Source organism: Atractosteus spatula, chromosome 14 (assembly GCF_055471065.1).
Source record: "Atractosteus spatula isolate fAtrSpa1 chromosome 14, fAtrSpa1.hap1, whole genome shotgun sequence".
In the NCBI taxonomy this organism is placed as follows: Eukaryota; Metazoa; Chordata; class Actinopteri; order Semionotiformes; family Lepisosteidae; genus Atractosteus; species Atractosteus spatula.
In genome coordinates, this window is record NC_142719.1 from 26,708,545 (window position 1) to 26,721,480 (window position 12,936).

Genomic DNA, 12,936 nt, shown 5'->3' on the forward strand with positions numbered 1-12,936 from the left:
CAGAAGATATGTTTTGGTCATTGTGGTTTTCTATCTCAATATAAATCATAAAGATAACAAGCAGCATGACCATTCAACATGGTACACTTCACAAAGAATGAAGGGGAGTTTGTGCATGTGTCTGACTTCCAGTCAACATGAGCATTAATCATCTAAAGTCAGCCAGAGAATACTGTAAAAAGTTTTTGACTGATTTAATTCTGGACAGGTGCAACCAACATCACATGACTGAAAAAAAAACATTGAATCCCACCCACCCAATTTCTTGACCAAAGCTCACAAAGTGCTGGTGAAGTACTCTTTTTCAATCATGGGACACACTATTATACTGTACATGCATTAACTGATGATGGGCAAAGTTTTTAAAGATTACTCTGAAAAGTGCAGACCTGCATCAGACCTGTGACAATCGGGTTCAAGCTGGAGTCACAAGTGTCCCGGACACATCTATGAGAGTGTGAATGACACATAGTGTCATTTATAATGAGAGTGGGCTTGACATCTACCCAGTACTGGTCATCTACCTCAATCTTTGAGGAAAGTTCACTTTGCTAACATTTTAAACCTTAGTAGAGCCAGAAACTCACTCTCAAAAGGTAAAAAGACACAGCTATCTCCAAGATGAAGGCCCATTAAAATAATTTTTACCTTGAATTCAGAATGCTAGTAACAACTGGAAATTTTTACACATTGTACAATGCAATCTCAATGTAATGATTAGATAAACTGATTCAAGCACAACAATGTGAATTGACCATTTAAGTAGACGAGAGTGATATGCCTGCAGAATAAAACATACAACCTGTAATATTCATAAAATACAGCTGATTTTTTCTATGATATGTTAACACCTCACTGTCAAACCTCACAAATACAATTGAGAATTTTCATTGTTTCAGGGGATCAAGGTCATTTAGTGCATGCACTGTCAGCAGCTGAGGCCTGTAACACAGACATGTTAATCACTATTTTCACAATCCCGTCAATCTTACATTATACTGCATATGATGTTTCAGCAAGATCAGCAGAACAAAATGAAAGACTCTCCTTAAAAGTCTTAATAGAAATGTTATTCCCTAAAGGTTCTGGGAAAAAAACTGTTTGGGAATGTTTTAATGTTGAATAATGATTGCTTTTTAAGACAGATTACTCAGCAGCTTGCTTGCATTGGGATCAGCAAATATGACATCAATGCAGAAACATCTTACAGCTACAGTACAGTATACATCTCCTGATCAGGATGAGGAGCTGAACTGAAATAGGGTTTGATTATTTATAAAAACAGTCACCAAGGAGGTTTTCCTTATCACTGGGGTTCAGTATTTATAATCTTCATCTGAAAAAAGAAAATTGAAAAGACATTTTGCTGACTACTACGGCTCTTCAAAACCAGCCAAACCTAAATTTGGTATAAACTGCTGAGAAGCAATAAATAAATAAAATGATCTTGAATGTGAGTTCAAAGCCCAAGAAATCAACATGTGATTATTTTACACCAAGAGATGGTTTCATTGAAAGTTGTAGCTGTAAACTACACACACAGGTAAACACAGGTTAAAACCTTGAAATATCTACTAAACGAGGGAACAGCAGACATGCAACAAAATGTCTGTAGAATATTGTTTAAACCATTTTTGTAGTTCACAGCAGAAAACTACAATAGCAAAAAAGTCTATTAATAATAAAAAGTTTCTAAATAAAGTTGAGATCACTTTATTTTAATGCAGCCGAAATACACAAAATTAAAGACCTTTAAAAGCACTGATATTCATTCTTCTACCTATAAAATCTCTTCTATTTACTGTCAATAATAATTGCAGCAACAAAAAGCTGAAAATGTAAGTTGAATTCTTACATTCAGCATGTCAATGCAGATACACTAAAAAATACACTCACTTGGATATCATCCTGGTTTCGATACTTTAATGGCTCCTTAATTTCTTTGCACTGCACACCATTCTATCCATGTATCCAGTTTCTAACTGCTTCTTCCAATTCAGGGCTGAGGGGGAGCTGGAGTCTATCCAAGCCTATCCTACACTAGCTGGGCGCAAGGCGGGGCACAAATTCACACCAGTTTTCCCAGAGGCCAGTTAACCTACATTTGCATGTCTGTGGGGGAAGTATGGCTTTGCACTGTGGGGGGAAACCAGAGCATCTCAAACTCCACGAAGACAGCAGTCCAGGGGCCCAGCACTGCGAGGCAGCCATGCTAACACTTTACTGCCTCCCCAAACCATTCTAGCACAAGGAATTTGGTTGCATTCATTATAAACACACTTATGCAACAACATGACTTTTCTTAGACTGTAACATGTACTGTACATTGGAACTTTAGAGATGTATTTCTTGCCTATCTAGCTGTCTAACTTAGATTGACTAAATCCCATTTTCATCACTTACTCAAAGCTTTATTAAAAAAACAAACCTACTATATATACTGTATATACACATCATGTTGCATTTTCCAATTCTTACTGAGGATTGTAATTAAAACGCAGATAGCTTTGCAGACTGTAATGTACCGACGAGAAAACAAAACTGGCCTTTTTCCCCAATGGTTTCTGACAGGCTGAGAGTATCAGCCCTAGGATTTGTTGGCAGCTTTTATTTTTATTCCACTAGCAAGTGTCCCTCCCACGCTATTTATGTATCTCTGGCATACATGCAGCCCTGTGATATTGTATTAGCTTGTCTCCAATTTCCCAGTTCTTTACAGTAATTAATGATTAGCAAGACAATTTGTAAATACTGTAATTCTTTTGACCAAAGAACGAAGAAATGCCAAGATTTCTACACTTTAAAAATCTTCCTCTGTGGATAAATAAGAAATAATATTGTTTTTGTTTATACCGATCTTCCTTCATTCTTCAGGAACTTACAAAAGGCAACTTACAGTAACTGTTTTCAAAGAAACAGTGAAATAATTATAAGCACTACATTAGGCAGCCAATCATCTTTCTAATCTATACTACACCAAGTTAGCTAAAACAGGATGACTAGTTTCTTCAGTCTGGCTTATACTTCACCATACTATGTTTTGCACCCTTTCCTTGTTAAGTGAAATTAAAGTTAACTCTCCAAAAAGTGAGGCTTGGATGTGTACGACATTTGATTCGTATTTACTCTTTGCAAAGCCTAACATTTATCGTCACATTTCAGGAAGTGAAAATTGACTATTCAGATCAAAAGCTGAACTAAAGAAGAGTTGCATTAGTGCACTAGTTTATTTTCCCCCTTCTTCTGTGTAACACGTGAAACCTAATTCCCTAGAAGCGTTGCAAACCTGGAGCAAGGCGGAGGTGGAGAAGAGAAATTGCATTGTTAGAGGAACTGGGATATGATCTCCACATAATTTTTCATAATTTTTTGGTGGCTGGAAACCTGCAAATTGCTTATTTCAACCCACTGGCTTTGACAGATAAAACCCACTACTAAATCCGAAATGTAATTTGAACCACTTATTTTGTTTTAATTGCTGTTCTGTCCTAAGTTTAACGGCTGGAGCTTTCTAGGCCTGCACAATTTGCCTGCTGATCTTTTGGAGTGCTTTGACACATCTAGGCATAAATGAATGTTTGATCAAGCAAGGCGAAAAAGAATAAAGCACTACATTTATGAGAGTATGATTGAGCTTTTCAAAGGCTGAGTCTGTTGCAACTGGTGAGATTTGTGTCTGCTGTCAAGGTGAAGGGAAAGGCCTGGATAGACTGTCAAAATGCAATGTTTAATATACTGTGTGTAATTTGGATTATGTACAAATGTGCTTTATTTTTGCCTGACCCTATCTCTGTCTTTATCTTTTGCCTCCATAAGCTGTTCCTAGACTCAACAAAATTGACATATTTCATATGTTTATCACCATACCTCAATGAGTATTGCCTCCAACCACATTCTCTTTGTCGTTAAATATACAGTACAACCCAGAAAGAAAATGAGGGCAGTAAATCCACTAGACTAAGAAAGCACTGCAGATTTATGAAAGTACAAGTTTGGTAGTTGCAACAAAGATAGTTTTCGAAAATAAATACACTGTATTTTAATACTATTCACAAATAAATATTGCTGTTACAGATATGAAATGCTCTCAGCTCACATTATCTTCTAGAAAAATCTTTAACACCACCAAAGCTTTCCTTTTAGACCCTATACATCTGTCACTGCCATTTAATAGCCATCATGAGAGTATGCTGTATCTCATAACAATACACATTTTCTTACACATATTTAACTCCTTCTAATTTTAGTCTAAAACAAATATTTTTTTCTCAAATCAGTTTATGTATTTCTACCACAACAGACAACATTCAGGAAAAAATAGTTTTTTTCTGAAAAATCCTACTACATATAATTGTATTATTCAGCTCCAGAGCATCATTTAGGCTTGTCTCTGGAATCTTCCCTCCCCCATCTTAGCACAACACAGCAAGTGTTACCTGTGAGTCTTCCGGGAGATACCTGCTCAGCTGGGTCACGAGAGCAGGGTTGCTAGAGCTGCCGAAGGTGGGAGAGCTGATCTCATGAGGCTGACGCTCCACTGAGGGGTTTTGGGATAGCCTGTTCAGCTGATTCAGGGCGTTGGTCATTAAGAGCTCCCTGGGACTCCGCGGTTCTGTGCTGCTGAATGTGTGGCCAACCACAGCGCTGGTCTTGCCATCCCCAAATCTGCTGCGAGTTTCTGGAGAGTCGTTTGCCTTTGCTGTCTCGGTATGCTTCACAGATCCCGTCTAAAAATATGCAAAACAAAAAACGTTGTGCCTCCTTTTATTTTCCGAGAGAGACTTTTACAGGACAAACTGCGTTTCGTATTTTACCATCTGCTCTTCTGCTACCTTCATCTTCTCTCTACTTTCTGTTTTACCCGATACCTTTGGTTCCCCAGCTCTTTACAGAATCTTTAGGGACTTAGCTGATATGTTATCTTGCCCTTTCATTTACCTCTGCTCTAAAAGTCAAAGCTAATTGAAGGTGGCAGGGCAAGCCTTGTGCTGTTAACTTAAAGAGGCAGAGTGGACTGACACATATAACTAAAACAGGCAGTCTGGATTGATGCATTCCCTTAATGTGTTGGTGTGCCACCAAGGAAAAAAAAAAGCATTTCTGTGTCTTAACACGCCAGTTCCCAGCACTGGTGGAATAAAGCGGTCGCTGTGATGCATATAAAGATGGCAATCACTTGTGAAAATAATACCCTTTTATCTAAAATTTGGCAGATGTTGGTAAATGTATGGGCATTGATGATTTCCACTGGCATTTCACCTGTCTTGGCTCCAATAGCACAGAACAGCACAGAACTTACAGCAAAGTGTATTCTGTCTTTAACATCACTTTTACCAGAAATCTAGCTCTTTGTAACCGCTGGGAAATCCTCATTAGCAGAATGTATTGAACGACTGTAGGCATATTAAGTGAGGAACAATGGCATTTCTTTTTTACTTTTTAAATGACAAATGTGTCTATTATGGAGGGGGAAAACCAATGATATCGTAACAGCTGTACATCATTCTACACATGCTGTGTGAGAATGAATGGTGAGCTGCACAAAAACTGCCCTTATCATAAAAGCAGCAGGGTGGATCAGCTCATCTTGTCAATTACCTCCAGGATCTGGGAACAAATCCAGTTTGGGGAAAACAGCAGAAAACTCGATCTGATCTGATAGCTGTGAAAGGTCACATTGTAAGTCAGCAGTTTTTCTGCACAAAGTGTCTACTAATAGGATGGAGAGGTGGAGAGGTAAGCAAAAAAAAAAAATCACTGACTGGCAAATTATAACATCTTCATATTCTGTCATATTTGTGCTTCCAAACTTATTTGTAGCATAACTACATCATGTGACCTATATCACTTCATCTGTTATTGAAATGACAATAAAATAACAATCATCCGCCTACCATTGACATTCTGTAATTGGAATTAGCTTGTGTTTTAAAAAAAACTAAGCCTGTGCCTATGCTGTAAACCTTCAATAGAATATCTAGAAGATATCATACTGTAGCTCATGCCTCAATAAGGTTTCCATGTATCAAATGCACTGCAACAAGTAACTACTGTTTTTTTTTTCTAGAACAAAGAAGTATAAAAAAGAAAAGCTTTTTCGGCTCTTACTGAAACAGTTGGTTCAGCAGATTCCATGAGGTCCAATAATGTAGGAGGCTTAGATGAAGAATTATATAAGCGCTAGTAAGCTACAGGCTGCATTATATTTTATACTTCTATTGGGTTTTGAGATGTTACTGCATTTGGGAGACTCAGACAAAATGGTCTCTGTTGAACGATCACGTTTCCAGCTTTGCATTCCCATATGTCAGAAGTAATGTATACTGTATATATACAAGATGTTGTTCAGCTGCAGCATCTAAAACTGTATGCAAGGTAAGATGAAGAATAAATGATTAATACTGTGCTTACCTGTAACCCTGATAGATCTAATATAGCTTACTAGATTTTTAAGCTAACGTGATTAATTTAAATTAATGCACTTTACTTATTCTAGGCTTTAAAAGTCACCCTTAGCAATATCTTTAAAGATCACTGAAGAGATTTCAATTAATTGGATGGTAATGTAGCACTTCGGAGTGACAAAAACACCTTACAGAGAATGCAAACACTTACAATTGATCTTCAAAGCACAGAGCTGTTTAGAATTCAAATAATTATCTTCTAAAAACAGAATTTTAGGGAACTGACACAAGTAGATTATAATGTTGCTTGATGCCGTGAATGCCTAGAAATCACTAATCATGATTTGTTAATCAAGCCGCTGTTTCTTTGACTGTAAACTGAGGTTTATAAACAATGTTTTTGAGATTCAAAATGTATTCTTTCAATACAAAACAACACCTGAACACAGCAAAAAGCACAAATATTAACTGCAACATACCAAGCTATGTATAGTGTTCACGCAAAGTTATCACAAGGCTCTTGAGATTATTTGATTCGAGATAGTCATCTGTAATTCTGACATGATACAAGACATAAACTCAGATGATGAATTACTGCAGACTAGAGGGTTTGAACACCAGAGCTGCAATATCTTCAGCTTTCCAGAAGGATGAATTAATTCTAAAAAATCTGCTTATGCTAGCACCCACAGCTAAAACATAAGGATGCTTTTAGTACTGAAAGTAGAGGTCGTGAATCAGGTAGCTGGTAGGTAATATTAAGAATGTCCCACTGACTTATAGTTATATGCCTCAAATCCTCACCCAAGAGGCAACTGGTGTTTTGATAAAGCTGAATGCCTGCATTGCTTCACAAATAATAGTTTTCCATTGAACTTAGGTGGAATGGTTACAGATCATCTATTCTGATTCCAACCACTAAACCACAAAATCTCCAAGTAGTCTCCAATGCTTCAACAAGTTACAGAGTTACAAAAATATTTGCTCTTTACACACCCTTAAAACTCAGATCCTTCCTGTCAAATAGCCTCATTAACAAACTAGTTATTTATAGTTAAGAGTCTTGGATGAGCACAGTATTCTGCCAGTGCACTTTCATTCTCAAATACTGTATATTAGCAGGTATGATAATCAAAGCTGTAAAAAACATCTATTTTAAACAAAATGGATGTCTTGCCTTTTCAATTCCCCAGTGCAACAGACACGTTTATCCCAGTTTTTAGATTATGTGATGTAATCGCATGTGCTTTTGGGTCTTCTTTTCTAAAATAACCCACCATTTAAAAAGCTTCAGGGAGTTTGGGGCAGTGAGAAGACAAGTATTTTCCGCAGCAGGAAGAGAAGACAAGCGCTCTGCCTCATTTTTTGCGTTTTGATGGTTTACATTAACTGGATGATCTTCCGCCTTGTGTCCAGCATCACAACTGACAATCATTAATGAGCAAAAAGTAACTACTCATGACTTTACATGAGTCTCTTTTATTTCGGGGTCTAAAAAAAGGGCTAAGAGTGATTTTTCAGTAAGCATAAGCTGTATTTCTTATGATCTGTCAAGAGACATGACCTATTCATAATCTAACTGCGAAACTGAGATTTCTCTGTTGACTTTTTAGAAACATATACGTATTTGTACTGTATAGGCTCATTTTATGTCTACACTATTTTATTTTTCACTATATGTTCTGCTTTAAACATAAACGGAAGCACCTGAACACATTAAACTAACTTGTGCTAAAAATGATGTGGCATGTTTCATATGCAACCTTCTTCAGGAACAAGAAAATACTTAAAGGATAAACATGAAATCCAATGAGAACTCAATCTCATTTTCTATTAATCATTTCTATTAACAGACTTATTTGCAATAGCAGTGAGTTCTTATTTTGACACCCCAGTCCAATTCCCTGAAAACAGAATTGCAAACTAATCTGGGGGCCTGAAGCTCATTCTGTAATTATTGATTTTCCACACAGGTATAACTGGAAGGCAACACAGACTGAAAATCAAATTAATATAAATATTAACATATGTCATTAACCAGTCACAGACCTTTGGAGACAACAGGGTGATCTTATTTTCATCCCTGTCCTTCCCCCCCACCTCAGCATCATACAAAGGTCTCGATGGGCACAGGACCTGGGGCAGCTGGTTGATGACTTGCACAGCACTGGCAGGGAAGAGCCCACTGGTCCCATTGGCTTCTCCGTGGTACCAGTTCTCATCTAATTTCTGCCGCAAGATGACAAGGTCTCCCAGTTTAATGTTCAAACCTCCAGGTATATTTCCTCTGTAATTATATAAAGCCCTGGCGCATGGAACCTAGAAATAAAAGGAGAAAACCCATTTTTTTAATTATATTTCTTAACTCAAGGTTCATAAAATATATTATTTTTCCCTTCCCTGAGATATACTGGACAAATATTGCCTGATAAGTAAAAGAGACAAATCAAATATCCATCTTGGACTAGGACGGTGGTAGCCATTTAAACATACAGGGGCATTGTATGCTTTCAGAAAGAAAAAAAGCATAAAACACTCCTCGGCTCTGAAGATGAGGAAAATCCAGACAGGCTATTCAAAATGTATGGTCTTTCCAAAAGGGAATGTTTGTGGTCTTCCCACTCAGACAGCAGCTGTTGAAACATCAGCCCTCCCTGGCTCTATTTGTGGTGAATTAAAGCTGTTTTCTTTGCTTAGGACATACCACACACGCAATAAAAGAACTGATGCTTGGATGAAGCCAAAAATGTTAACAACTGTTTTGGTGACAGCTGACAGAGGAAAGCCTGCTTGTGCTTGCCTGAATTGTTTTCAGAAGGCATTTACTGTACACAAAGGTTAGGCTATTCTGATAAAGGTCACATACAACAATGTGTGTTTTGTAAGGCATTATATCCAGAAAATTCAATGCAGTTCATTGTTTTGCATGTCAAGAGTCTAGAGACCATTAGAAGACATTTCTTGGGGTGTTTGGTGAATATCACTTCACTTTAACACACTTCCCTTGTTACAGTTTTTGTTGGCAAAGATACCGTTCAAACAAAGCATTTTTGTAATTTTGCAATGCAAGTTGTTTTCCAGCCAAACAACACACGGTAAATGTTTGTATTTACGGGAACATTTCTTATCAGGGATGAATAAAGTACACTCATGGCAAAAGCTAACACAACCCCTGACACTGTTTGCCTGTAAACATAAGGTAAAGCAGGTCTGCAGTTTAAAGTCTGTTATACAAGCCAGTCATGAATAAAACATGAATAAAATCCACAGAAACACCAAATAAATAATTGATGTAATTATTCAAGATTGTAATTCAAAAAAAGAAAAGGGTTTCTGGTATAATGGAAGCCCAGACTAATGCAACAAAAACAATTAAGCTACTGTAACCGGGAGACGAGGTAATGAGGTGCCATGGAGGTGGCACAGGAGTCAGGAGTAGTGTCCTCGTGCAGATAGGAGGATAGCTCCCAGCTGCTAGCTGCTGTACTTATGTCCTGTACCAAGTTAAAAAAAGGGTCAAAAAACCCTCTGACACTGTCTCATTGTTCAAGGTTTAAGGGTTCGCATTTGTTTTAAAGTTATAAAACAGCACCCATATCTGACCCCCCCTCACCCCCCAAGGGAGGCTTTGAAAGGTCAAATACAACTACTGTGGGGTCAGGCTTACCATACTATACCATCTGCAGTACCAATATAGGTATGGAGGTATTTTTTGTGGTTAACATTTGCACATTATGGATGTACACAGGGAATTCATCCATGGGCACTGAACAGGCTAAATCTACCATGTTCAGCAGTTCAGTGTTGTGTTTAATACAAATGTCTTTTCTTAAACTTACTGTAACAACAATAACTACTGTAGAATCACACTCTGCTTTACAAAGAACTCTCGCCGGAGGGTTTCCATCAAAGTCTGTTAGAATGGGGGATACGCGAAGGTGCACAGAGACACATCACTTCAAGCCAACACTGCAGAGCTGTTCAATAGATTATTATAAGTCCCTAAGTTTTTAAAAATAAACTCAGAATGCAATATGAAACCAGTGGAGTACAGAAGGAATACATTTAGAAAACGTGATCCAGGAGTATGTCTGAGTGAAGTAGACTATGGAGCGCCACATTTCACAGACTGTACTACAAACTGGGAGCCTGAAGCAGGAAGAAAATGAAGCCTCAAACCTACTCAGCCTACCTCGATCATATTAACATACAGTATCTGCTTTGTAGTTATATGACAATACCTCACAAGGAATTTCCAGTAAATGATCATATTTATTTGTTTATTGCATTGGCTTGGATTTATATGATAGAAAATAAAAGAACCATTAGCAGATTGCCTGTGATTCTCAACCTACCACGAGAGCCGTAGCAGGATCACTAGAGACATTTCAGGATTCTTCAAAAAACACAAGCATTTTACATTTAAGGACACAGATGAACATTCGCATTCAACAGTTTGTTCTGTTTTTCTAAAATGTGATTAGCTGGATCAGGGGACCTGCAGGTTTCTTAAGGTGCAATACAGCAGCTTTTTTTAATATTCACATCATCTCAACGTTTAAGATAGAAAACAGTTCCCTAATATCTTAGTTTATTTAATAAGGAGTCCCTGCTCTCGTTTGAGAGAGAATGAGCCCTGGCAAACATCATAACTAAAGGTTATTCTAGGAATGCTGGCTTCTTGGCTGCCTGCTACTGTGCCTCGTCACCAGCAAGATATCAGAGAGATATTTAAGCTCTTTAAAGTACAACGTTCACAATTCCAAGATCACCAATTCAGAGTAAAATCCTACTTGTAAGCCACATTTTCAGGGCTTGAGAATGACAAATCACAAATCGGGTTTATATTACACTTACTGTATATGTATTATTGCATTATCACAACTGAATAACCATCTAATGAATGTAGCGTACAAATCAGGGCAAGGTCAAGTATTTGTTAAACCCACCAAAGAGAACTTAGTTTTGATCTATCTGTTGTTGTTACTTTTTTGTCACTTGATTGGTTATCCGATTGTTTCTCGTTTTGCAAAAAATGCTATTATCTTTCTGAAATTGTAAGCAATCAAAAAAAGTCCATCACTTGAGAAGCAATCAGTCTTTTCTTTTTAAATCTTTGATGAGCAAATTATTTATTCATGCCATATTACCAGTCTAATAAGTGACATGTCTTATAATGGTTAAATATTTAATGTTTTAGGATCTGCTGCTTTGCATAAGTATACTGTACAAACAGCTGAATCAAGATTTGCAATTTAGAGCCTCATTTTCTTTTTAATGTTCAAAATGAACATCCTCTACATCAATCAAATACTGTTGAAATGCTACCTCATAATTACCCGGTCCTGACTTATTATATGTTGGCTTACTTCATAGGTAATTTAAAATGCATATGAATATTTCATGCTTTGCTACAGTGGTTCTGCCACAACTGAACTACTGTTACTATTTGGAGAGTTCTCTTCGCAGTATCATCATTTTCTCTGCACACTGGATGAACAGACTGAGAGAAGTCATTCTAATATGCAAAAATGATATACTTCCATGTTAGGGACTTCTACAAGAGGTCCAGACATAATGCAGGGACTCACTTAGGAATAATCTTTTGGCAGCTTTAATGAGGCCTGTGCTGTTAACTTCTTGTCTTTTGATGTCTATGCCACATAAACCACAACCTATTCCTTCTCCTTAAGTGCCTGCCTCACAAATGAGTTTCTCAATAGGCAGAAGAAATGACTTATTTTTTAAAACTATTTGCTTTACAGGAAAAACAGAAATCAGAATAATGGCTTGTGTTCTTCCCAGCAAAAAAAAAAACAATTGCTTGGCTTGAACAAACTGTTCTTTGGCATCATTTTTGTTTTTCACCTTCAAAAGCAAGCTTTCTTGCTTTGCAAGTCTCATATATTTGATTCTAACGTTGTATCATTTTCAAATCTGTCTCGAAGAGGATTTTCTGGGTCTTTCATTACCATCAGCAGTCTCATTCAATTCCACTCCAACCTAATAATTTACTTGATTTACCATGAGATGAGGTCTACACATGAAAACTAAGGACATGCACAGTGAGACTGTCTGTGCTTTTTTTAATTCCACCTACAGTACAAAGCATAGCCATTATTATTATTGTTTTAAATGAAAAGCACACCCGTAAGTATCAAACTCCTTTCTCTCATAGGATTTCTTCTGATTGCCAAGCTAGCATGTAATTCTTTGGCCTGTAAAGGATTTGATTGTTACTTGATTTTTCTGTTGCAAGCCTCTAATGACTACCTATAAGGTAGGTATGGGACACATCAATTTTAAGGTATTGTGTGGCTTTCTTACTAATTTTGATGTGCATTACATTCTGTCACTAAGTAAATCAAACTTTTATTACTAAATACCCTTGAGAGACCGACTTACCAAGTGAGCTACTTTAGATAGGCCTCTCATCGCAACTTTTCTAATGTTCTTGCTAGGAAACAAGCTGTATAGTATGGAACGTAAACTACAAGACAGCAGACAAAAAATATTCAGCGTCATAAAAACC

The 12,936-nt window shown here is 37.2% G+C and overlaps 1 protein-coding gene across 3 annotated transcripts in view; it reads right to left on the reverse strand.

Annotated features, from left to right (window-relative positions):
- sh3rf2 (SH3 domain containing ring finger 2) overlaps nucleotides 1-12,936 on the reverse strand; it is a 30,299-nt gene that overhangs the window by 9,716 nt on the left and 7,647 nt on the right. For 2 of the 3 annotated variants that reach the window (XM_088931895.1, XM_088931896.1), the window contains exons 4-5: nucleotides 8,454-8,723; nucleotides 4,437-4,727 (exon numbers count right to left, since the gene is read on the reverse strand). In XM_088931895.1, coding sequence (XP_088788021.1) covers nucleotides 4,437-4,727; nucleotides 8,454-8,723 — 561 coding nt within the window. The remainder of the gene's footprint in view (nucleotides 1-4,436; nucleotides 4,728-8,453; nucleotides 8,724-12,936) is intronic. The other variant, XM_088931897.1, reaches the window with a different exon arrangement.